The 26,202-nt window shown below is 43.2% G+C and overlaps 1 protein-coding gene across 3 annotated transcripts in view; it reads left to right on the top strand.

Moving 5' to 3' along the window:
- The window catches only part of DIS3L2 (DIS3 like 3'-5' exoribonuclease 2), a 195,092-nt gene that overhangs the window by 79,522 nt on the left and 89,368 nt on the right, over positions 1-26,202 (top strand). For all 3 annotated transcript variants that reach the window (XM_080409894.1, XM_080409895.1, XM_080409896.1), the window contains 2 exons: positions 1,683-1,856; positions 17,598-17,677. In XM_080409894.1, the coding sequence (XP_080266020.1) occupies positions 1,683-1,856; positions 17,598-17,677 (254 nt within the window). The remainder of the gene's footprint in view (positions 1-1,682; positions 1,857-17,597; positions 17,678-26,202) is intronic.

Raw genomic sequence — 26,202 nt, 5'->3', positions numbered from 1 at the left:
AATAAGGATCAGACTGGGACCCAGCTGCAGGAACAGAGAGCTCAGCCTCGATGCCAAACGCACACGTATTTCTGCCATACAGTTTGTACATAAAATTGAAACAATGGAGGGAAATATCTTTTATCCTTGTTTTCATTTTTATTTTAAAGCTAGGCAATGTGAACTCTACAATTTACCACGCCACGAAGCGCGCAATCCTTTCCAGCATATTACACAATGTGACAGGTTTATTACACAGCCCTTCCCGTTGTGAAGAGAGATAGCTTTGCTTCCATAAAGAAGATGGGCTTGCTTGTGCTGCATGGTTGGGGTTTGTTTTGTGGGTTTATGACACATTTGAAGCTCTGAGAGCATCTTGCTGGTCCAAATGATAACTGCACTGTTTTGGCCCCAATTTAGGAAAGTAATTAGTGCCCGTTCTCACTCACTGGAATTAAAGCAGAAGGATCAATATAATGATTGTGTATTTTATGCAGTGGAAAAACACTTATTAGAGTGCCTGTTTTTGCACTGTGTTATTACCCCTCTCTTTTGTGTCATATTTTGATGGATTTGCCTTAATTTCAGTTGTAATTTTCTTGGGCCAGGAGCATTATCTCTATTGGCTGAAATGTGCCATTCGCCCTAATGGCAGTATATTAAAAAATAAAAAATAATTTACCTCTGTGTACTGTAGAGCAATCTGGGGGTGAGAAGGGGGACAAGGGGAGCCACCATGGGACATAGGTTCTCATGCGGTATTTGTAACCAGCTGGGGAGGGAATAAATATCCCACTTCTTTGGAGTCCCGATTTGCACACCATGTCCAGAGCCGAATGCTTTTCAGACACCAGAGCTCAGACAAACGTGTACTGGGGTTTGCACTGGAGCAGATGGAAACTTTCTCTAAGCATAATAGAGCAGCAGCCTTATCCGCACATGTGCAGAATACTTCATCGAAGACTGTTAGCATGTGGGGACAGTTCTGCCTGTCTGTGGCTTGCCTCTAGATCGTTGGCTCCTCTCCAGTTAGCTCCTGGTTCAGAGGCTTCTGCTTAGCTAGGAGAGGAGGAACAAACTACTGGCAATGTTTGTGTCCTAGAAAGAACCTGGAAATTGGTTGGAAAGATGATCTGTGGGCCTGTCTGTGTCTGTGACTCCTGCAAGGAAGGCAGAAAAGGGTTCTTCACACCTCTGTTCTTATAAGTTTGCCCAGGCAGAGATGCATATCCTTGGGGATGGAGAGCAGTGTGCTGAGCTCCCTGGGAGCTGTCTGGAATCTGGTGGGAATCTACTCTCCATTTCAGATAGTAGGGGTGAGTCACTTTTTTCAGTGGTGCGGAAAGGAAGGAGGATCTCAAGGGAACCAGCTATATGTAAAGCTAGAGCTGCCTGTGTGGAGGGCACTGCTTTTCTTATCCCTGTTGAATATATTTTTTTCTAAAATTTGACACTTTCTTACCTCTGCAAAAACCTAATAATATAAAACGTCTCCTTAAACTGAGATGCATGAAACAGCCTAGGGTACTGCCTGGCTAGTGTTTCGCATCTCCAGTAGACATAAGCCACAGTGTGGTCTGAAGTCCTCTGCCAAAACTCAGGGAGAAGTGAATGGGTGAAAGAATCCTCTCTGTGGGGACAGTAACAATATGATAGTAGTAGTTACACACTTTAAAAAAGCACGCCGTTCTTTCTTTCTACAGGCAATTGGCCAAAAGTCTTGGGCAGGCCGGGGAGATTGAGCCGGAAACAGAAGGGATCCTGACGGAGTATGGTGTGGATTTCTCCGACTTTCCCCCTGAAGCCCTGGAATGTCTTCCCCAGAACCTGCCTTGGGCTATTTCACCGGGAGAGCTGGCCAAAAGAAGAGATTTGAGGTAATGACAAAGAGCGTGGTCTGACACTCCTTAAGTTGATGCAGGCTTGTGCTATTTTGTTTTGCTTTCATCACACTTTAAAAAGGCACTGACTTCATTACATGTACTGTATTACCTGTGCTAGCGTGGAAAGAAACTGCTTTTGAAAGTACCTGCAAACCCAGAAGATCAGTTATTTTGAGAAGTGTCTTGTGAGGCAAAGAGGCTTTTTCTCAAAAGAACTATTGAAAACTGAAAACTTGGTGTTTGGCACCTAATCTGAAAGCTTTATGTTTTCGTCTGGAATGTATTACGTATTTTAGTGGTCGTTTTGTAGCAGAGATTTTTCTGAATGCCTGGCAGATCAAATGGTCTTGGACATTGTTACTTTGAAACTTAAGTGCAGGTAGAGACTGTCCTGTGTTTTCCTGTCTAGTCTCAACATTTTTCTGTTTTGAAGTGCTGTTGTCAAGTGGAGTTTGACTTCTCTTGATCAGGTTAGCAGCTGGCAAATGCAGTCCCTCCCTGCAGCCTGGCAACTCTGTGATGTCCACCTATCTCACATTAGCCATCCCTGCAACTTAGTGATGCTTCTGCCAGCTTTCAGGAACTCCACAGTCTGTTGGGTGGTGCTCTGACCTTGCTGGGCTACCCAAAACTAGTGGATTTACTAAGCTTCGAAGTATCGGATTTCAGAGATGTCTTTACTAGGAAAGATTGAAAGGCAAGAGAAAAGTAATTTGTTTAGGACCTCACTTTGCAATAAAGCAAGCTGCAAGAAAGCAAAACAATAAATGCATTATTAAAATCATACGGTGTGTTCTACTCCCAGCCTTGCTTAATGCTAAAGCATCCTGTCTCAGTTGGCAGATTTGTTGCTTTCTTGCATATTGCTGAGGTGAAACAGCCCCATGAGCCTGATCCCTCAAGACACTGCACTGGTACAAGCACCTGCATATATGTAGCAAGCTCCTCTCTGTCTTGGTTTATCTGTGTTATTGGCATGGACATTAGTAATTTGAGTGGTTAAGCTGATAAACTGCAGCCATTTGTATCCGTACCCAGGCTCCAGAAGTTACTTTGGACCTAATCCTGCACTGTAGCCTGCAGCCCCCTTACTGCTTCAGCTTTACTGGATTTCCTTTGCCATACAGTGGAATAACTTAGGGGAGAATCACACTCCTGATTGACTAGTGGTAACACTCCGATACCAGATCCAGACTGTGGGCTTCAAGTAGCTTCAAAGAAACATACTGAATGCTGCAGTTCAAGTCAGTGGAAAGTGCTTATTTTTATATTCTTAACTACATTTCAGTAGCATTCTCTGTTTCTTCTGACCAGGTTCTTTCAAGCAAATAAAGAGCTTGATTTGTCTCCAGTCAGACAATCAGTTTTGGAAACAAATTCCAAGTGCATTTCTTGCTTTTATTGTTGAATTATTACACTGGGGCTTATCAAGGTGATAACAGTTTTGCAGTTAAGCTATTTAAATCCCTCTCTGCCCCTTCCTGACCATAGTGCACACTACAAAGTAGATTTCCTTTTGATCCTCTCAAATATAAACATTTAACAGTCAAAGTTTTTAAGACAATTATTTGAGCTTAATTTACTAATCCTTTTAATGTCAACTGCCACACTGCTGACTAGCTAGTCTATGGTCAAACACATATGGAGATAACCTGGGACTTCCAGTTATGGAAAGTAAAATACAGATGAGTTTTCTCTTTTGTTTCCTCACAGTGAGAGGTTTGTCTACCCAGAGAAAGATGAGTCTTTAGTAGTAAATGTATTGTGAATCATAGCTGAGTAGAGTCCTGTAGTTGGAGACCTGGCCACCATCTCTTCTGATCTCACCCATGAGACCTTGAGAGACTGTTCTTGGCAAGTCCCAGGTTAGCTGAGCTTTAACTCGATATTAAATATTAGCTTTCGTATTGTCAGCAGGAAGTGTGTTGTGGTCAGCAGCAGTTGTACAGATAGCCATAGCCCCTGGCCCAGGGCGGCATCCCGAGGAAGACGCCTGAACCTGGATATCTGGTCTGGGTGCACACAGGAGTTGTGCCTTGTTTTCCAGGGGAGCTCACAGTGTTCAACAGCACCTGCCTCTGTGAGTGCCCATCTTTGCTGCATGTGGATCTGTCAGGCTCCCCAGATTACTGTACAGTAGCCTTAAGAGTACAATATAAGATAAATTACAGGGAAATAGACTCATCTTTTCTCCTGAAACAGCCATGTTAACACTTCTGAATACCTCACTTTAATTCAGTTTATACATTGCTCACCTGAGTGAACACATATCAGAGGCTGGCTTAAAATACTTTCATCTGTAGTAAATCTTCTCCAGTTCTAACACAGTGCTGTATATTTTCTAGTATCATGCATTAAGCTTTTGGGATTTGGATCCAAGACCTGAGCAAAGTCTAGAGTTTTTAGGTGTTTCCTCTTCCTGAGATAACTTTTCCTTGTTTCCTTTCATCAAGGAAAATGACCCTTTCCTCCTCAAAAGGTAACTTCTGTGTTCTGCCAACCAGTGTCCTGAGTGTGGTCGGGTCTGTTCGTGAGTCAGCGTATAGAGCACGGAGGTAGAGGTTCTGCACCGGAGGCATTTGTGAGTGTGGTTTTAGGTGAAAGTGAGACAATGTGTTTCACCAAGCTGCTGAGTCTGGGCAAGAGGAGGGAAGGATATTTTGTCCATGCCATCTTGTAAATATGCTCCTTGATCTTCCTGCAAGTCTTTCAGTTTTACAGGAAGCCTGTTCTTGCCATGCATAGTCTGTTTGGATAGCAACTGTGATCTCACATACATAGCCTGTGCAGAATTGCTTCCAAGAGATCTTTTTTTTTCTCTCATTTCTCCAGTAATGGCTCACAAAGAAAGGTTTACATAATATGTTAATATTACTTAAGGCAGAAGAGATCCAAACCTTGTGGACAGCTTTAAAACCTTTTAGCTGATGTAACTCTTTGCTCTGCCACTAGTGTACAGTTTTGCCATGGACATCTGCTTTTTACCTGCATGGGCTTATCTGTAAAATTAGGCAAGTATTTCACAGGCATTCCCTGCTTACTGGTTTGCAAGGAGCACCAAAAACTTCTAATGAAAAGCACTAGGGCAAGTATTAGGTGTTGGCATTGTGTACTGCAGTTGTATTTTATAGAGAGCATGAAGTATCAGAATAGCATGGTTGAGGAAACTTCCCTTCCAGAGACTTTAAATGTGATAATACAGATAGGACCTGAGTTCGCACTTTATTGTTCAGGTTGACTGGAATTGGTATTTTTTCATTGGAAGTTTGAGAAGTGTTTGGTTTCTGCTTTTAGAGAAACATTGGAGGCTTAGTGTCATAGAGACAAATTTTGATGGGTGCAAAGTTTCAATCATTTTCCGGTCTTTTGCAGTGTTTCAACATGTAATTTTCATTTCCCTGTTTGCTTTGCTTTTCACTTAGTGTTTCAATGGTGTGGGGCAAAATATAGCCCCTGAACAGAAGAGGGGTCAGGGCAGAGGAGGAAATGCAAATTTCAGAGGTGGGTGCAGGAGACGGGGGCTGGAGGAGGCAGCCATTTGAGGAGGTGTAGCCAGGAATCTTAAGAAACCAAAAGCTATTTCTAAGACTCATTCCAAATGTTTCTAATTTCATTCATATCTTTTTGTTTCCTTTACTGCTTAACTGGGACAGAAACTAAAGCCAGGAAAGTCCGATCATAGTGGGAAACAAAAACCTAAATATTGGAGAGAGAAAAAAGGCTGTTCTTTGCAAAGCAGTTCTGCCTTTTGCTTGTCTCCCATTGTTGGTGTTACTGTGGAAAATTATAACATCACTCTTTTGGAAAGCACTAGAACCTGTTCAAGTAGAGATGGTTTATATAGTCTAACATGGAAGAACTTGAGGATATCTATTTCTTTACCATTTGTCTAATAATAAGTGAGCCTGTTGACCTCCGCTGGACTATTACAAATGTGAAACTTGGCACTCAAAATTGCTTGCTCTAAATTTTCCAGTTGCTTTCTCTTTTTCCATTTGATGTCATCCTGCCAACTAGTGATTTTATTATTATAAACAGGACATTGTATTCACTTTTAAGAAGAAATATGAAGCTGAAGGTAAAATTACAAACTGCAGTTTCTCAGCTGGCAAAATACAAAACAATGAGCTAAAAATACTGAGCAGAGAAAGGGTGCTGTGGCAATAAACTCTGAAATATCTACAAGATGGATGTGGTCTGAGGAGCAGAAACTGACTGACTTCAACTGAGCAGCTCTGAACTCCTGAGAATCACCAAATGGTTGAGGTTGGAAGGCACGTCCGGAGATACCTGCTGCAGCCAGCCCCCCTGCTCAAAGCAGGGTCAGCTGCAGCAGGCTGCTCAGGGCTGTGTTCATTTGGGGTTTGGGTATCTCCAGAGGCAGAGATTCCACAACCCCTCTGAGGAACGTGTTCTGGGGTTTGAACGCCCTTACAGTAAAAATGTGGGCTTTTTTTGTCTTTAAATGGCATCTCATCTGTTTTGTGCCCATGGCCTGTTGTCCTGTTGCTCAATACCACTGAGAAGAGTCTGTCTCTGTCGTCTTTACTCCCTACCATCGGGTATATTTTCACATTGCTAAGATCTCTCTGTCTGAGCCTTCTCTTCTCAAAGCTGAAAAGTCCCAGCTCTCTCAGCCTCTCCTCTCAGGCTGGGTACACCAATTCCCTAATCCTCATTGAGGCCCTTCAGCAAGCTTGCATCAGTATGTTGTGTTCCCTGGTACTGGGGAGCCCAGAACTGGATGCAGCACTCCAGCCATGGTCTCACCAGTGCCAAGTGGAGGGGAAGGATCGAAGGACCGCATCTCTTGACCTGCTGACAGTGCTCTTCCCAGTGCAGCCCAGGAGGCTGTTGGCTGCCTTTGCTGCAATGGCATGTTACTGGTTCATGTTCAACTTGTCTATCAGGACCCCAGGTCCTTTTCTACCAAGCTGCTTTCCAGCCTGTACCGGCGCATGGGGTTATTCCTCCCCACGTGCAGGACTTGGCTTTTCCCTTTGAGCTTCGTGAGATTTCCATCAGCCCATTTCTCTGCTGAGATCCCTCTGAACGGCAGTGTAACTGTCCATTCCACAAGGCTAAAAGGCTTGGAGGGCACCAGACCAGGGGACAGCAAGGATCCACTGCATTGGCACGAGCAGTTAACACTCGTTTCCCTTGCAGGGCGGAGTCAGTGAACTTTGGTTTTGCAGGCAAAAAGCTCTAATGCAATGAAGCTTTCAGTTAAAATTTGCATCTTGGTGTTTCAACATGTGACCTCAATTGCAACTGACCTAAACCTATCCAAGTTATTGATGGCTAAACTGTGATTTTGGCTGCCTATTCAGAAGTGTAGCATCTTTCCTCTGGTTCATAAGGAAGAAAGAGTGGAGGGGGCTCTGCTGTGCCTGTGTCCACCACTGTGGAATAAGGCTCTGTTGCACTGTTTGTAACTGGAAAGCCCTGGCAGCAGAACAGCACCTGCACTGAGGTTCTGCCGACTGTTTCTTTCTTGAGGAGTGTTACAGCTGGTAACGGGGATTAGCAGTGCTTATAGTAAAGGTTTGACAGCATGCTCTTTGCTGTTGTTGCCCGAGGAGATTATTGGCTGGTAAAATTAGAGGTGATGGTAAAAATGGCAGCCCTGAGCGCTGTGCAAGGGGTGTTGGAGGAAAGCAGTCAGCCTCTGAAACAGATGTCTTTTCAAGGCAGGTGGACAACTTTACTTAGAAATGAGTGCAAGTCAGATAAAACATTATTAAACAGCTTGTTTCTTGGAGATTTTCCACTACAAAAAAGCTAGTGTTAAGTAGAGCAAGACTTACTCAGCTATAATAGGATATGTAAAAATGCTCTGGTTTCTGATGGAAACTGAGAAATGACTTGTTTAGCAAATGTATAAGCAACATTGCTACAGACCTGACTGTTATCTTGGCATGGAGTGGAGACACAAACAGGGCCAGATTATGATCTCTGCCCTCTCACTGAGCTGTTCTGTGACTAATCTAATGTTCTCCATAGGGATATACAAGGCATACAAAGGATTACTCAGTGCTGTCTAAGGATATCAGATCTAGTCCCTCTCTAACAGGACTGATTCCAGAAGATGGTGATGATGGCTGTACCTGCTCTGGGTATTTCTTCTGTCCAGGCAGTCTGGGGAATGGTATCCTTCTTGGATCGGTGAGGAGAGCTCGCGTTAGCTCTAGCCTCACCCATTGGTTGAGTAAATAAAACTTACTTAAAAAAAGTGCTGCTGTCAGAGTGATGTGATTCAGCTCCTTGCTGCTGGTTGGCTTCTTTTGTTCCTCCTCTCTATTTTCATAACATTTTCTACTACACTATAGCTACAGCAGTTGTGGTGGCACTGTTCTGTACAAAATCGCATGGTCTTTGCTCTCAGGTGCTGTTGTCGCCAGCAGCTGGTGTACATAGACACACTGGCAACTTCACTGGTGTTTTTCCTTACAGGAAGGTGCATGTGGTCATTGGAAGTGCAGCTTCAAGCAGAATTGGTGGTGTGTAGTTGGACAAGATTATTGCGTTCTTGTAGGCCATCAAAACTAAACTTGCTTAGTTAAGAATCCATTTCGTTGTGGAAAACCTTAACTTTTGTGACTAGTTTGTTATACATACAGTCTTGTTCCTGTCTGGCTGCCTATTTTATGAAGAGAAGTGGAGAGAGTAGCAGAGGGAGAGGAGGATTAAATCTTAAATCCATTTGGGAGTGATCACAAGGTGGGGTTTTGATGAGCAGAAGAAAGTGCCCTATCCTCTCATGTTTATGTATGTGAAGTGGCCCAGTTCAGGTGTGCCAAATGCTGCCACTTCCCTTGACATCATGGTGCTTTGCAGCTGTCCTTCTCTCATGACAGGTCAGATAGAAGATGAAGGGTCCAAGTCATGGTGTCAACCCAGGTAATCTCTCTGATGCTGTAGATGAAGAAACCCAGAACTTATTCAGCAGGTGAGGCAGTATATCCCTGCTGTGGTATTTCAAGGCTGATCACCGATCACTAGGACAGGCTGGTCGTTACAAGGAACGACATTTATCTCTTGGTTCTGTTCCGATGAAGTGTGGTCTGAAGCATGCTTTGATCTGTCCATGTGCCCTGGATCCTGGTTCCCAGGTTATTCTCAGATCCTCCCTCTCTATAAAGAAAAAAACCCATAAATATAGATGGCACACAGGCAAGGTGTGTGAGGCAGAGTTGTACTGGAGGTATCACAGCATGGATTAGAAGTGGGGCACTCCAGAGAAGACTAACAAAAATACTCTGGGAGATGAGGGATTGATTTACAAGGAAGGATTAACTGTTCAATGTGTATTTGCCAACACTGAAGTTTGTGAAAGATACAGTAGTTGATAGTTAAGATATGTGGACCAAAACGAAAAAATGAGAATCACTTAAGAAGGTGGGAGGATAGAAAGGGATGTTATGAGGACATGTAAGGTAAAATAAAGAGGAAAACTTTCCTGTCCAACCTAAAATAGACTGTAGCTTAGACTGCTAAAGAAAGTATTGGAAACTCCATCACTAAAGGTGGTAATACTATATTGGAGAAAGTCCTTGCAAAAATGTATTGTCATGAGCAGTCCAGCTCTGACCTATGGGGGCTGGATGACCTAATGTCTCTTCCAATTCTAGCTCTGTGCATCTGTGATTGAAGTAGTTTATATAATGCAAGTACATTTTCAATTACACTCCACCTTCTTGCGTGGGTTAGTGGTGGTGCAGAGACCTCATTATATTTGTGGTACAATTACAGCATAACCTGTAGGAAATACTGCTGGTACTTGCTCTCTGAGAGACTCTGATCTCGTTTATGTATACGTTGGCTTTTCAAGCCATTTAGGTGTGTTACAGGACTGCAGTGCTCTTTTTTTCCACCTTCCCCCATACTTGAAGGCTATAAATATGTGGAAGGAATAATTGATTCTGGTTCGGCAATCCAGTGAGCAGTCCTTGGTGAAAATGTAAATGTTTGTTATTGCAAGTGTGTAATACATCAGGAGTCATTGTCAGCCCCTCTCTTGGACCAAGGTCTGTTTTCTGAACCAGAACAGTACGTTAGCTAGAATATAAACACAGAAAAATTAAAAAGGTCAGTACTTGCTTGATATAGGAAGTTGGGCTTTCAACGCATTTTATGCTGTGCTGGATTTTTGTAGAGCTTATAACAATTTGTGTTTGGAGGGGGCAGGTTTTGCTTCCAGTAATTTTACAATTTTGGTTCGTTTTGAAATTTATGCACCATGCAAAAAGAGTTTTGTGATGTGTCAAGTGTCTCTGTCATTGTGGTACAGGGCATTCAGAATTCCATCAGGAATTTGTCAGGGTACTTCTGTTGCAGGTATATTTTTAAAATATGTTCCTTTTAAGAATCTGTCTTGGAAGCAGCCACTCTGGGGTTTTAAATAAAATCTGCCAATGTCAAGTGTGACAAATGTGGTAGACGCTACATGTAATAGATGTCTTTAGGAGTGGGATGTTGAAGTTTCTGAAATGTTCGGGAACTGATTGTTCTCTGAAATTTCTCTCGGAGAACGAGCACTTCATCCCCATTTGAGTGATGCACATCAGTGGGAGTGGTCCCATGCTTATTGGCACTTCATAACAAACCTGCGCAGACACCGTGGTTGTTCTGGGTTTACTTGTGATTGAAGAAGATTGATTTTTGTGGTTGCCATAACAATTGGACTGTTGTGTGAAAAAATGTTAGTAGTGTTCACTGGAGTGAGTTGACAGCTCTAGGATGCCTGTTCCCAAATTAAACTGACTGTTTCCAGCTCTGAGAAATGATGTCTGTTTAATTTTTGCAAGATGGAGCTCAGCAGGGTCTTAGAAATGACCTGAAGAGCTGAAATGTGCTTAGTTTTGAAGTGCCAGATTTGAGCTGGAGTTAATAAGGGTAAACCAGGAGGCTGAGCTTTTACTCCTACCAGGCTGTTGTATGTACTCACAAAGTGGAGAGAACAGGACAATCGAAGGAGTCCCTAGAAGAATGTAAATGCATTGCAAGTGTCTAGACATGCAGTCACTTGTACCGTAAATGTCTTAGCACTGACATACTCAAGTTTAAAGAAGGCTTGCACTGCCTAAACTTTAATAAACAAAATGTTGGTCGTTACTGTCTCACCTCCAGCTGCAGTAGTCTAGTCTTTGGGAATAGGCTAATGCTTCTGCAGAAGATTTAGCTGGGTGCTTCAGGAGGGACTGTGAGCACTGAGCCTGCGGCAGGGCAAGATGGTCAGCATGTGGGTAGCCACTCAGCTGCTTGAGTCATCAGCTGTGCAGTGTTTGTGTGCTGGGAATTCACAGGCAGCACGTTTTGGCTACCTTTACCAGGCTAGTGGGTGCTGTGGTTTCTGGTGTGTTCATTGTTCTCTTTTGTAGTTGTTTTGGATGTGTTGGTTTTCGTGAATGACCAGTAAACATTGCAGGAGACTGCCTCAGTCTGAAAGTTGCCCTTGGGAGAGAGTCAGGATGGGGAGGTGAATGAGGTAGTCAAGCTCAGGCACCATAATTCTGTCAGCTTCCTGAGAAGGGAAAGTGGAGAGGGAGGTGCTGATCCCTTCTCCCTGGTACCCAGTGATAGGATGCATGGGAATGGCACAAAACTGCACCAGGGGAAGTTTGGACTGGACATTAGGAAGCATTTCTTTGCCGAGATGGTGGTCAAACACTGGAACAGGCTTTCTAGAGAGGTGGTCGATGTCCCAAGCCTGTAAGTGTTTAAGAGGTATTTGGACAATGCCCTTAACAGCGTGCTTTAACTTGGTCAGCCCTGAGTTGGTCTGGCAGCGGGACTAGATCGTTGTTGGTCCCTTCCAACTGAAAATGGTCAATGTTCGGTTCTATGTTCGGTTCTATTCTTACTTGATTTAAGCCCCTGTGTCTGGGTTTCCTGTTGTGAGACCTTTGGTGGTTCCCTCCTCACCCCTTCCCTTAGGTGCTCTGGTTTGCTTGCAGAGGTGCCCAGCTCTCTTTCTGTCTCTCTCATGAGAATTTGGCAGTCTAAATTCTGCCCACGACCTCAGCCCTGAGCAGTCCAAGTTCAGGCAAATAGCGAAGCTGGGGTTTCAGTGAGTAACTTGAGTTGGTGGTGGCTGCAGCCAGGGCCAGGGGGACGGTGATCTGTGGCATGTGGGAGCATGGACACAGGCTGCCTAGCTGACTTGTGCTTGTGTACCTAGGATGTCCTTCCTTCATCCTCTGCCTTCCCTGGTTCCTGAATAGCTGGTTCATGCTTCTTTAGGACTCTGCCTCCCATGAACGGTCACTTCAGCTGATAAGGACATCTTGCTTTGTCGACGGTTTTCTGATGCTCTAGTGGGTACATACAGTTCTCTCAACTGTTCTTTCACGGTTGTTGGCATTTGTTAGAGTGATGAAAATCTGAGCTCCATGTCTCCACTGGCAAATTGACTCATCTGCATGCTGCTGGCTGAGAAGGTCATCCAGCTGTGTTAGCAGGATCTGCGTGGCTGCAGAGTGCTGCTCTGTCTCCTGTGTACAAAGTGGTGCTTTTCTCCATTAGCAGCAGCAAGCTGCTTTTACAGAAAATCACACTGGTAACACCCAAACTTTGCCCAACAACTGGCCATGCCAGAAACCCTGCCTCTAATACAGCCTGAGCCTGTGGCTTACAAACACAATGCTTCATCTTGATCCAAGTAGCCTTCCACTTGAGTGAAGATGGAGCCCTGACCACTGGGACTTGTAATCTCCTTGTGTCGTATGTGTTTACGTTTTATGGCTAAGCTAACTGATATGTTGAATTCTGAACAGTTTAGCTAGCAAAAATGGGTATATTGTACTGAACCTCGCAGCACCAACTGTGCAGTCTGTTCTCTGCTGAGTCTTGCAAATACCTTTACGTAGATGTACGTATTTGCACAAAGAAAAACAAACTGCTCTTGCTGTCTTGTGATCTGTGAATGTTTTAATTACCATGACGGTAATTCCAGCTCACCAACAGACTTATCTTACCTCTAGCACTGCACTAGCCATTTATTTTAGGTCCTGTTAAGGTAAAAAGACTAACTGCTCTGCAGATACGCTTGTCCTCTTTAAATAGTCTTTTTTTAAGCTGTGCAAAGAGAAACTACACTTAATTAGCTTTCCTTAAATTAGGATTAATATACCATCCTGTATATGTTGATGCTGTAGTTACTGTCTAATAAACAAAGTGCTCTGTTCTGCAATTTTTTTTCCCCAGGTGGTTGATTTATAAGATGGCAGAGGGAGCCAGGGTGCAAGCTGCGCTCTTGTCACAGCCTCAAAGCTAGAAGCGGCTGGGTCAGTGCTTTCAGGCACTGCCTGGGACTGCCAGGGTCTGGGCAGTCTGTGGCACGTGCTTTCCTGATGCTTGCAGGTCCACCATGCTCAGTGCAAGCTGTTCCCCTGATCCTCCAAAACACTTGCAAAGCATTGCCTTGCAGTGGTGCACGAAACCTCTGGCCATGAGGAAAAGGGAGAAGATATTTTATTCTTCCATTGACAGAAACCCCATGCCAGAGCAAGTCTACCTCTGCAAACCTGCATTAAACATGTTTTGGAGAAAGAGGCTCCTGTAAAAAGTGGAAGTTTCCACACTGAAATGTTGGGTTTTGATCATTGCTGGGGGGTTCTTAAAAGCACATGATTATCTGTAGTCCTTTCCAGCATGAAGACGAGAAAATCTCTTAACTCTGTGTGTCTATCTCCTAAACCGTTTTCTTTTAACCAACCAAGTTGTGTGTATGTTGGAATGAGTGGACTTGGAACATCTTGTTACTTTTACAAAGTATGTTTTGACAGTTTGATATGAGTAAACCAGGTTTTTATTAGGTGTAATGACAATGAGAGATGGCTTCTTTTGGACTTTTAAAGAAGGGGGAGAGGGGGATGATCAAGCTCCTTAACCCACAGAGTCACCTTGGCGGCCCTCCAGAAGCTGCAGACGGCTGCCAATTTTTATTTACCTGTGGTCAATGCAGATGTGCATGCATGTGGCTGGGCTATTTGCTTATGCTTAACCAACGTCTTTGTTAGCAGGTGCATAAAAAAGTACTGTCACCTTGAGATTTAGTCATACGACCCACTGCAGGTTGATTTTTGTTATTGGTTATGGTCAGAAATGTGGTCTGATCTCTCTGGGATCCTTTGTGCCACAGCCTTTGGGGTATTGTACAGTCGGGCAGTATGGTCAGGGGAGGAATTTGAACAGCTCCTTCCTCATCGCAGGCTGGACTTGCTACATAGCTGGGAGCAATGCCTATTTCTTCACTCGTATGGTTTTTGGGAGCAATGTTATTTCTTCACTTGTATGGTTTTGCTTAGCTGCCTCTGGGGTCCTCTCTGGGCCTTGTAGAGGAGTGGCTGGTGTAGGTGCCAAGGGAGGGGACGGCCTGCAGAGCAGCGGGCGGGCTGTGCTGGAGATAAAAGGTGGTACCGGTAGGGCTGGAGGAAAACCAGGAGATGGCTGAGAACATGCCTTCCTCAGAGACCTTGCCCTGGAGGGCACGTGTGTGGGGTGCTGCCCTCGGGCTCAGCGCTTCAGTCCCATCACACGGTGGATTGTTTTCTTTCCCACATGCCAGCCTCGGCTCCTATAGCCATCTGAAACTTCTCCAGTAATAGAAACTGAAAACCAGAAATATAATTCATCACACTTAATAACGTAGTTACTGGTGAGCGGAATTTGCTTAGAAAACTTCAGTGAGGTGTACTGCTATGTGCCAGGATTATCTCACTGCTATGAACGTTGAGCTCTCCCTGCAAATCAGCTTCTCTTGTCCCGTTGACTACCTGGCTGTTGGCTCTGCAACACTTCTGCAGAGTCCTTATGCCAGGGAATGTCATTCCTTGTGTTACTTGCTCAGTGACTGTCTTACCTCACCTTGCGTTCTGTGCCCAGAATAAACTGCCTGTGACAAGCTACAAGTCCAAGTCACTGAAGTAGTTTTAGAGGAGAAGCGGATCTGAACCTGGTGGTAAAACACATCCCAGCTGTGCTACACATAGGAATGCTGGTGAGAAATGTTAAATTAGTATTTGTCTGGACCTCTCTTCAGCTTTGCATCTGTGAGTTTCAGTATCTCAGACAGTGAGCTGTGTCTGTGCCTGCAGTTTGCATGCTAAGAGGCTGCTCAGAGGCCAGCCACACATCGCGAAGGGCAGCAGCGGTGCACAAAGCGCTGCCCAGGGAGGCTGGGGCTGCCCCACTGGCCCCACAGGTTTGGGCTTTCTGAACTGGGGCCACCGCTGACCTCTGTAGTAGATCTGACTGACCAAATACATCTCAGCAAAGGAGCACGTTAGTTGCTACCTTTGTATAAATGTGTTCAGAATTTGGCGCCTATGGTTTTATGCTCACTTCTTTCCAGGGCAGGCTGCAAATACGCATTTCATTGAAATCAATCTGCTATTTTTTAAACTGCCTGGAAGCAACGATTCACCATGGGTGGCAGATGCTTGTGGTTGCAGGCCCTGGACATCTGGGATAAACTATCTATTCCCCTGACACAGAAACCCACATTCTCTTTGAAGCAGCTCTTTAAACCTTTTTCTTCCTCACTTGTCTATAGATGAAGCAAGCCCTTGGTGTCCATTCAATGCTGTTTGCTCTTTTAAATTAAGTAACTTAAAGGAAGATTTACTAGAAGTGGCTGGGGGGGACTCACAGTGCCAGGAGGCGTTGCCTTTGTACCCTGTGCGTTAGTGGGACCTGGTATACCAATACGTGCAGGCTGACACACGTGCATGCCCCCATACTGCTTGTTGTAGGTTTCTGTGTATCTGCATTCACACAGCTCCCTAAAGAAAGTTGCGTAGTACCTTGGAGTGGAGATATCCTGAAATTCCATCCTTAAGTGGAATTTTAAGGAATATATATTTATGGTAGTAAGGTTGTTTGCAAGCCTTTAAAAATTCATTGATACCCGGTGCTGGATAACTAAGCAGCAACAGATCAAAGTCCCGGTGTAGTTGAAAAGACTTCTTATCTTCCAGTGTCACAGTCTCTAATTTGTTTAGATGCATGTGAAGGATCAGAAACTAATGTGCATCTTGGGATTAAGGCAGCTTTGCTATCCAATCTGAAAGCTAGCACATTCTAAAAGATTTTCAAAGTCTCGGAAGGCAGTGAAGTGCTTAGGTGATTTTTATGTCTTTGAAATTTAGTGTGCCTGCTGGAATTATACAAATACATGCTGCCAGCTGCCTGAACACCAGCAGATACCACCTAGAGCATTTAAGTACTGCAGTGGGTAGGCCTGCGAAGATAGAGACATGGCTCTCGCTGTGCAAGCACCCATGCAAAAAAAATAAGACTTGCTAATTCCATGTGACACTTGCTCCTTTAAAAGTTCACTGTAATTTTTCCCCTCCTACCTCTCCTACCCTTGGAGTATACTGGTGGCTATGCTGTAAGAAAAATAATATGTGTTTTCCTTATACATCTCTAGAAGGGAGTTGCCATCACGATAAGGGGTTTTCAGCAGCAAAGAGAAAAGAAGAAAAGAAGCGGTCTGATCTCTTCCTTGGCAGCCTCAGCCTATACCATTGTGCTTGGGGATCTTTTAACTAAGGAGGGGCCCAACTTATTCTAAAGGTTAAGATAAAAGCAAAATAGACCAGGAAAACTATTCCTTCAGTGTCCTCACTGCTCTTCAGCTCCAGTCCTGCATTCCACACAATGCTTGGGTGAACCCTGCTGTAGTGCAGGAGCCTGGGGAAGAAGTTGCTGTAGGGCAGCCCAGGGTGAGGGGGAGGCCCTGAAGCAGGGGTTTAGGAGGTTTTATTTGTTGAGTGCTTCAGGTTTTGGATCGTGCTGGTGCCAGGCTCTGCTCTTAAACATTATGATTCTCAAGTCTGATGCTCAATTTTGTCTCATCTGCATGGTCTTAGGCCATATCAGTGGTCCACTTTGGTATGTTCCTGGTGTTCCTGCCATCCACCGCTACAGGACGTACATATGTAAGCCTTCCAGGGCAGGGCTGCGTTTCCAGGTGCCACCTAGTACCTCGTATGTGAAAGGGCGTTCAGCTTTTCCTAAGCACCAAGTTGATTTGCTAGACCTAATTAGCTGATTTGGAGCTCTTTCTTTCTATAACTTTCATACTGTTTCCTATTGAACCTGCTTTTCTCTCTGGTGGGTAATAGGCAATGTAGATGTTACGAAGTACTGCACCTCTTGGGCGTCTTTACTGAGACCAAAACTCTCACTCAATTTTGTTATCTTTCAGCTTGGTTTGTAAATGTTTCACTGCCTCTATGTGCTAGCTGTGCTCGTGGAGTTTCAGATGCTGTAATATCTGCTCTTATGCATGGGGATGGGGGTTAATTATGTTCCGTTTAGCTTTGCAATTAGGAACAATCTATTTTTATTCTAGCTGCAAGGCATCAGGACTTTTGCCTGCTTGTTTCTTTGGAGTGAACTTGATGGGCTAAATTACTTCGGTTGTGTGGAGGAAAATCAGTAATGAGATGAAAGCTGTTAAGAGCAACCAGTTAAACCAAAAAGTAAAATGAAAAAAACCCCACAAAACAAAACCAACCCAGGAGATTCACTTGTCTAAAACCTTTTATTTTTTTTTTCCTCCTAGATTAGATTTAGACTTTCAGATTAGATTGGAAGATGTTTCAACAGTCTTCTGAAAACACGATTGTTGTTGTCTGGATGTCTGTGATGGTCTCTGTGTTTTGGTACCTTCTTCATGACTAGAAGATAAATTTTCCTTCTTTTTTTTTTTTTTTCCTTGAATAGGAAAGAATGCATTTTCACCATCGACCCATCAACTGCCAAAGATCTTGATGATGCTTTGTCCTGTAAACAACTCCCTGATGGTATGAGATATATTTTACAAAATGCTTCTCTGTTTATATCCAGCTGTTGACACATTCATATATATAATTTGTCATGAAGTATTCTTTACCAAATATGAGTAGAGTAATAAACTAGTTTTTCTCTTCTTGTTTTAATTGCTTGTTTTCAGAAATCTTAGAGCAGGTATCTGCAAGCTGCACTCTGAAGTAGTTTTGGTGTCAGGAAATACAGAACCATAGTGTTTTGCATAATCAGGAGCTGTAATTTGATTTGAGCAGATCTCAGCTGTCTTCTGTCATTATGGGAGTTCCAGCTGAATAGCTAATATGCCACTGTTTCAGACTGAAGTCTAGTGAAAATTTGACCTTGAATCCGCAGTCCCTGGATAAAGGAGTCCAGTTTTTTGAAGGTCACTGGCTGAATTGCTTTTTGGTGTTTATGGGATGCTGGTAATTGTCAGATGGGCAGAGTGTGCCTTATAAGTTGTGTTATTCTTCTCATTGCCTTTTAAGCTTTCTGTTCTGCCTTATTTGTACTTCTGCTGTGCCGTAAGCCAACAGAACAGAAAGTAAAGCTCCAGAAGCCAAATCTTGATGAGTCTGACTTAAGGAACTTCCTTCTTTAAAGCTTACTTTGCCATCCAAGTTCTGCTCATTTAGTTTGATGAGATCCAGTAACAGGCTTGGTTAGAAATATTGCATGATTTGATTAGCTTATCCACCACTAACAAAGAAGATAAAGGTGGTTTTTTTGTATATGTGTTTAGTTTTTCTTGCTCTTGTTAATCATCACAATATGATGATATCAAAGATGCGGTTCCCTTTTTTTGGGTTGATTTCATTCTGTGCAGTGTGGCCAATGAATTGTCATGTCATTTAGACCCAGGTACAGAATAGTATTACAGGGCTATAAAACTGATAAAAAAAATCAGAGATGAAAGAAAATTTGAGGCCAATAAAATTAATTATACTGTGTGATAGCAGTTTTGAGGCAAGATTAAGGAAAAACTGCTGTTCTGTTTCATAGAAAATTTAAACAGTCTTCTTGAGAGATCCTAAGCTGAACTCTGTTCCCTCTGTTTCCACTTTGTCATCTGAATTACTGCAGATTTATGACAGTGTTGTGATCCCACAGCCCCTCAGATCTAGGGTGTTGAAACTCTGGCTTCTGAGCCTTTACCGCTCACATATGCATGGGTTTTAGATACTGCAGGAAACCATTCGCTGAGCTGGTTTGTGGTGCATACATCTGCATTTTTCTCTTATCCGTAAGCCATTTGGAGAAAATGTTCAAGGAAAATATCTGTTTGAACAAGAATTCTTCTTTCCCAGAAAGTCTGCAAAGCCATTGCAGGGGTTGTCACTCGTCCTTGGGACTTGTTGGTGTATCTGCTGATCAGGGATGTGGCTGCTCTTTTTAAAGTCTGCCTTGTTTCTCTGAACCCAACTGCAGAAAATGCTGCATGAGGCCTCTTCCTCCAAGCTATAAGGAGGGAGATGTACCAGTGCAGAGGGGATCCTCTACTTGTAAGGTCCAGCCAAGAGGGTTCTAGGTGTTACTGGGATGTTACTTGATTGCAGTAGTTGTGTAGCATGGCTGTTAAAAATCCCCTTGTGATGCAGAGGTGGGTGGCTGCAGTGCTGCCCCATGCCCTGCTCAAGCCTCTTTGGAAGAAGTCTTTTTCATGCAATCCAAGTGAGGGAAAAAAAACCCAAACACTTTTTTTTTTTAAAAGTTGCCCTTTGAGTTGACTTCATTCACGTGCTTTGCCTGTCTTCCCTGCTTTGTTGCTTTTTTGCTTTTCTCTGTAGAGGCATGGATCAGACTACAGGGTCACTCTGCATAGAAAAGGTTTGCAAAGCTCAGTTTTTCAATTAAAACAAAAGCGGAAGATGCAGAAACCTTTCTCCTCTTTGAGTTCTCCAAAATAAACTTTGCCAGTGTGTTTTAGAAGAGACGTGAAGAAACCAGGAGAGAGTATGGGACAGGGCATGGCTGTCTTCCTGAAAGCAAAACTAAAGATTTGCTTGTCTTGTATCCAAAATCTGTAGGATGGGAAATCCAGTGAGGATTTAATGCTTTTGAAAGTTTCACGTCCTTCTCAAGATTGTTGTGCATGCTCCCCTTTTTTTCCAGATGAGCCTCAGAGGAGAAAATCCAAGAGGCACATGAGCGTATGCACTTGTTAGTGGCTGACCCAGCCTGAAACCCTTTGTTCACACCTGTGCCTCATTTTTCTTAAACTGTGAAGTGGGAGCCTGCTCGCAGCAGCCCTTTGTGTCCCAGATCGCCTTTTGGCTGGAGCTGTGCATCCTCCAACAGGTTTGTTCCACCCTGGACTCCTCTCAATGAGAAGATGCTCTGAGCTGGAGCCTTCCTTAAGAGTGATCTTACCTGTGCCTGTCCTGGGTATTGTGTGCTCTGCCTCTCCTTTCAGCCTCTGATCTGCGGTGAGAGTGGTGCCCACGCTCCATCACAGCACTGCCTCAGCCTTAGGCCAAGGAGAGCCACCCCCTGGAAAAGCCAGTTTTGATGCTGGTGAATATCCCAGGGACTGCGTTTTAAATCGGTGTGAAAAGAACAACCATGGAAATACCCTTTCTTTTATTTTGAAATCTGAGTGTTTATTTTGAGGAGACCTTGTGGCTCAGAAGGAAGTACAGATGGAAACCAGCTCCTGATGGTCTTTGACAATCAGTTAGGGAGGGAGTTGAGGGGCTGAGTGGGAACAAGTGGCATAAAAAGACTGCAGGAAGCCCCTCTGCACCCTTGGAGCAGGTATGGTGGCTGGCCAGCCAGCTCAGCGTGGGTCCCCAGGTGAGCAGAGGAAGGATATTTCAGCATTGTCTCTGTGCCGCAGTATTTTATTTAAGACATGCAGTATCTCTGAAGCAGAGATGTCCGGTCTGGGAGCTGGAATCATCTCCATTTTTAAGGCTCCTGATGTCTGCAAGGAGATGCTTGCAGAATCTTTCAAGTGAAGATGAGTAATAAAAGCAACTAAGAACCTATACTGATGGACTCTTGTCCATTATCCTCCCAATACGCTGCTGAAGCACAAACTTGATCCAGTATTTCATGAACCTTTTCCTCTGCCAGCTGTGGTTCACTATTGTAATGCTAAATTCCAAAGGTTAAGTGTTTCAAATATTTCCTGATCTGAAGAACACAATCCAAACATTATTTTGTAAGCCTCCTGTGAGGGATATCTGTTTCACATGCAGCTGGCAATATAAGATATATCCTGTGCCCTTTTCTAAGGTGTCACCTCAGAGATACAGCTACAGAGCTTCTTGCCCAAGAGACAAGGTGCTAGATCCTCAATCAGGGTATGAGCATCTCATCGTCTCTGTTCCTAGCAGGAGAAAGCAACAGAAATGTGTGTATTTATATTACCTGACATATGTACTTCATTGCAGTGGTTATTTTGCATCCTGATGGGGAATGCTCTGATGGAGATAGTTCTGTCAACCTGTTCCTGGACAGAACTGAGCTCTGGCTGGCTGGGGAGACTCTTCAGCTTCCAGCACTGGGGACTTCAGCCTTCAGACCTGTCCTCTGCAGTTGGCAGAGGCATCCAGACCACCTTGTATCACAAGGTCTTGCGACGTTTTCTTGCACGCAGATTGAATCTCTGTGGATTCATTACTTCGTTGGCCCACTGTGAGCTGATAGCCTTACTCAGTGATTTTCAGCCTGTGCTCTGCTGACTACCGTAGCACTATGTAGAATACTGTTACAGGCCCATGAAATGTGCCTGGCAAAAGCAGGGGTATAAATCCATCAGCATATGTGATTTTTTTTCAGATACCTGTGCTTTGACTAATTTTTTTCAGGAACGTGTGGATTTAGAAAGGTCCAAAACCAGTGCTGGGAGTCCTTTGGGTTCACTTATTTGTGTTGACTTGCTTTCAAAGCTACAGCCATTCCCAATGCTTCGGTGTTAAGGAGAGCCCCTACGAGACCTCAGTCTTGTGCTTAATAGAGCCTCTTGATACGTTTTGGAGGTACCCTCAGGATTTTTGGCTTTAAAAGTTGCTATGCTAACTGCAGTTATTATGACAAAGAGTTGTTTTAGAGGTTAAGAGCTTATCCAGGGCTGGCAAGGCTGCATCACTCATGAGGGCAAAGTTGTGTTTAAGAGTTAACACAGCTTTTATTCCAAATGTAAATGTGGTTAGAAGAAATTATTATTTTTTCCATCTTTTTTTGCCCATATGTAAAACACTTTAAAAACCAAAACACCACCACCAAAAAAGCCAACATGAGCAAACCACATATCTGGCATCCTCATGATGTCAGGAGATCTCCAAAAAATCAATAGAATGCAGAACCCAATTCAGAAAATGTCTCTCTGTTGGTATATAGCACCCGTAATAACTACAAGAAAAACGAAACCACGTGTTGCCTGCACTACTTCTATCAGGCAACTAAATCAGTGCATTTCAGAAGATTTTGAAGAATGAAATTGTCTTTGTCCTCAAGCATTCATTGCTAATTTATTCAAGACTCTGACAGTTTCTTTGCCTTGAAGGATCTTAGGCAACAAGCAGAGAGATAAGGGACTGTTTTTGCACCTTTGCTTAGTTTTAAAACTTCTCAGTACAACCCTTATCAGTTCTAGTCACTGGGTGGAGGACTCTCCCATGCTACATCCTCAGTAAAAGATGGGAGAGGAATTTTTTGCAGTAGTAGTCCACAAATCTATCATGAAGAATTAGCTGGTAGCAGAGTATCACTAGCAAAGGAAGCATGGGATAGTTGTAGGAATAGCTGTATTTGCAGTAGGATATTGCAGGAGTTGGAAACTTTCAGGGATATAAGTCTTAAGTGGGCCAGTCTGGTTTTGAGAGGTTTTTATATTGGAGTCTGCTTTTGATTAGCGATCGTGCTCCTCGTTATTGTTTAATGATAGCAGTAGGGAGGTAAGCTTGCTGTTCACATTTGTGAGTGTATATTTTAAAAGAGATCAGCTCAAATAAAGAAGGAAAATAGGGTTATTTATGTAACAGCTTCAGAAATATGAACAAACCGTACTCCATTTAGATGACTCAGCATAATCTCAGAGTAAAAGATGGGTCTGGACTGCACCTAGTTTCTACAGCCTTTGTAGAGCTGTTTTGGGGTAGCTTGAGGTTTTAAGCAAGTTCATTTCAGTCAATGTTCTTTTGTGATCCTTTCTGCACGTCTTCTAGCAAATTTTGCAGCCAGGAGCATACAACAGAGCTGTTTGTACGGATGTTGCAGACTTTCGCAGAAAATAACCGTACCTGAATGTTTTCACCCAGGGTGCACGTTTAAAGATTTATTCTGATCTCATCATGTAAGAGCATGCCAGGCGACCTGCATGTCCCAGTGGCACCAGGCAAGTTTCCCACACTTGTCAAACCTCTTCTGGGAATTATCTGCAAGTGGTGTTTTTATTTCTGGTAAGGTACACAATTGGTGCAGTTGTGTTTGAAGGCTGCTTACTGGTAGGAACAGAAATTAAATTTGACAGATTTAAAGGCGGACAATTGCATCTAGTGAAATGTCAGGCTGTGATGGGAAGGGATGCAGCAGAAATGATTGGGCTGGGTGCATTTCTGAGGGGTTCTCTTACTTGTGTGCAGGTCCTTTGATGCTGATTTCAAAGCAGTACTTTGGGCCATACTGACAGAGCTTCTGTACATCTCCTTGTGTGTATATTGATAACTAACATTGTTTTCACCGTTGTTCTTCCATTTCTGTATCCCTAAAATCTTTCACAAAGTAACTCAAGTTTAAGTAATCTAAATCTTACTCTAGGAGGAATTGTTGTACTGCAGAATAGAAATACATTCTAACAGGATGTTTGCCCTGGTTTTTATGTCCTTAGTGACATCGGTTGCATTTTGGAGTGAGATTGTGTATAAATACATTCATTGAATCTTGCCAGTGTTCACCTGATGACCTAAGTAAATGAGACCTCTGCAGTGTGCTGTTCCCAGTTTTTTCCCTTTCCTTTAAATCTGTTCAACCTGTTGATGAATTTAAATCAAATATACCTAAAGGGAATGGGATAAAAAACACATTGTGTTTCTGTATGTGTCATGAAAATGGGGTATAAGCAAAGAAGAGAGCTTCTTTTATTGACCCAGATCTGGGAAAAGTGCAGCATGACCTTTCTCCTTAGCAGACACCAGCCAGTCCACCGTGGGCTGAAATTTTCAGAAACAGAACTGCAGAGTGAGGACTGTGTCTCTGTTCAAGGAGCTCATTTTACACATTTTGGTAAAGCCAACCAAGATTTTGCCAAATATTGGTAAAATTAACTCTTGTGTACTGTAGGCCTATTGACACTGGGGCTTCTTTTCTTAGACTTTGTGGACATCTTAGTAGACATTCCCTAGTGCATGAGCTCCAGAACCTGTGCTTGAAAAACACCTGTAGAGCCCTGGTAGCCCCCAGCTGTTCTCTGCCATCTCAGGTAACTGTCTGGTCTTCCTCTCCTTCTGTCCTTGTTCTTTCCTGATGTAGGTTGTAAACACTTGGGTGGGTTTAATTTTGCAAAGTTGTATGCACTTATGTTTTGCTTTTTAAGACAAAAATATTCCTTCTTCTATTCACCTTTGTCCCTCTGGCTGCTTAAGGACTGTAGGGTGAAATTTGCTGCAGCAACACAAGGTACAGGACCTTTCAGCTAATCTGATTCCCGCAGCACGGAGTATGGTAAGAGTGTGTAACTGGAGCCACGCTGGGCTGACTTGCTTAAGATAAACACTGAAGAATGGACTAGTGTTGAATCAAAAGTTACATTATGAAATTACTATGTTTCCTTCGTTGTAAGATGTTTGAGATGAACAGAGGCCAGAGTCAGAGAGAAAATGACAGAAACTCCACACTGATATATAAGTCAAAGGTAAAATGACCATAAACTGCAATTTACTTAAATTTATTGCAGGCGTCAAATATGAGAAAAATGAAGTAGTCCTACAAGGAGTGGGATTGTGCATAACATTTGATCAGTTTTTCCTTTGGTATTAGACATAATTAGCTCACCTCTCCTGTTACCTGCTGATTAGTTTGGTGGGTTTTTGTTGTGTCACTAGGAAAGTGAAAAAGGCATATTACAGTGATTAGAAACAGGTACATATCCTTTCTTTCTATCAAGGGCTTGTGGTTGCAAGTTTTTTGCAAATCTTTGAAATACACAAAATACACTCAGGTCTGTGCCAAATCCAGATCCCTGCTGTGTCCCACAGTGTGCTCCTGTGTAACGCTGGGGAACTGCAGCACGTACAGTATATTTTACCTTTTCCTTTAGAGTAACATGGGGTTGTGTGCGGAAACACACATCACTTCCAATTTCCAAGTGCAAGGTTGAATGGAATCAGAGGGCCAGATTGCATCACCTTTCCTCCACTGAACACTTCTCTTGAGACCAGTGAGACAGCTTGACAAAATAGGGCTCCCCTCAGCTTGAGTGGAAATAGGGCAGCTTGCTCCGAACTGGTGGTGGTTGAAAGGGAAATAGACTGAGCCCAATCCCCAGACAAGTGCATTAAACTGCATGATAAGGTATTGGGGTGGAGATTAAGGAAGTATGGATTTAGTTGGAGCATTGATTGCTGGAACATAATTTGGTAAAACATTATTTGCATGTATTTGAAAGCTACTTGTGAGAAGATGGGTTAAAAGCTTGGTTAAGCAAAAATGGGCAGGATTTGTTATTGGTAATTCATATTTATTGCACCAGACTTTTGTATCAAGTATAGACATTTTATAAAGGTTCCAACTTTATCCCAAAAGCTTTTTTTATTTATTTTATTTAGAGTACAAAAAGAAATCTGTAGGGGAAAAAGACACAGGATTAAAACAAAATGAAAGGTGGCTTGTCTATGAAGGACTTATCTAACGAAGACCATGGCTGCAGAACATGCAAAAAAAATGTGCAAATACCAGTAGAATTCCTCATAAAAGTGAGTTTACATTCCTGCAGCGAGAAGAGATGCTCTGGGTGAAGTTGCCTTTGAGTCGTTTCAGTACATAAATTCAGGACCTGGGACAATTCCCCAAAGACAGACATGGGATTTCACATCCCAGTGGATCTCACTGATGTTCCAGGATACAGGCTTAAAACCAATAGTGTCTGATTGTATATTGAAGAAAAAAACCAAGTGCCTTTAAGGAGCTGGTTTATGGGAAGAGGATCCAGAAATTCCTGTACAAACAAATCTAAAAGCACTTCACTTAAGATTTCTGTTCACTAAACAGGACCTCAGGGGCCAGGAGAGTCTTTAGACAAGTACCGCAAATGATAGGTGATGACCAGATAGAGATAGAGAAAACCAGATTTTTCAGTAAATTTAGCAGATAAGAATCAGAAGATGTGTGAGGAAGATAAACTGTAAGAGGGTACGAATAGCTGGGAATACATTCCCACATGGTTAACTTCAGTCTTACGTTCTGTTGCATGCAGGTAGCAAAGAACTTACTGCTGTATTTATTCTTTATTATCAACTTCCTTAAATGGCAGGATCCTTCAGGATTAGTGGGCTATTGTTTTAACTTTTAATTTATTGCA

This window comes from Falco punctatus (assembly GCF_963210335.1).
Source record: "Falco punctatus genome assembly, chromosome: 13".
Taxonomy (NCBI): Eukaryota; Metazoa; Chordata; class Aves; order Falconiformes; family Falconidae; genus Falco; species Falco punctatus.
The sequence above is the reverse complement of the archived record's forward strand: the minus strand, read 5'-3'. Positions and strand labels throughout refer to the sequence as shown.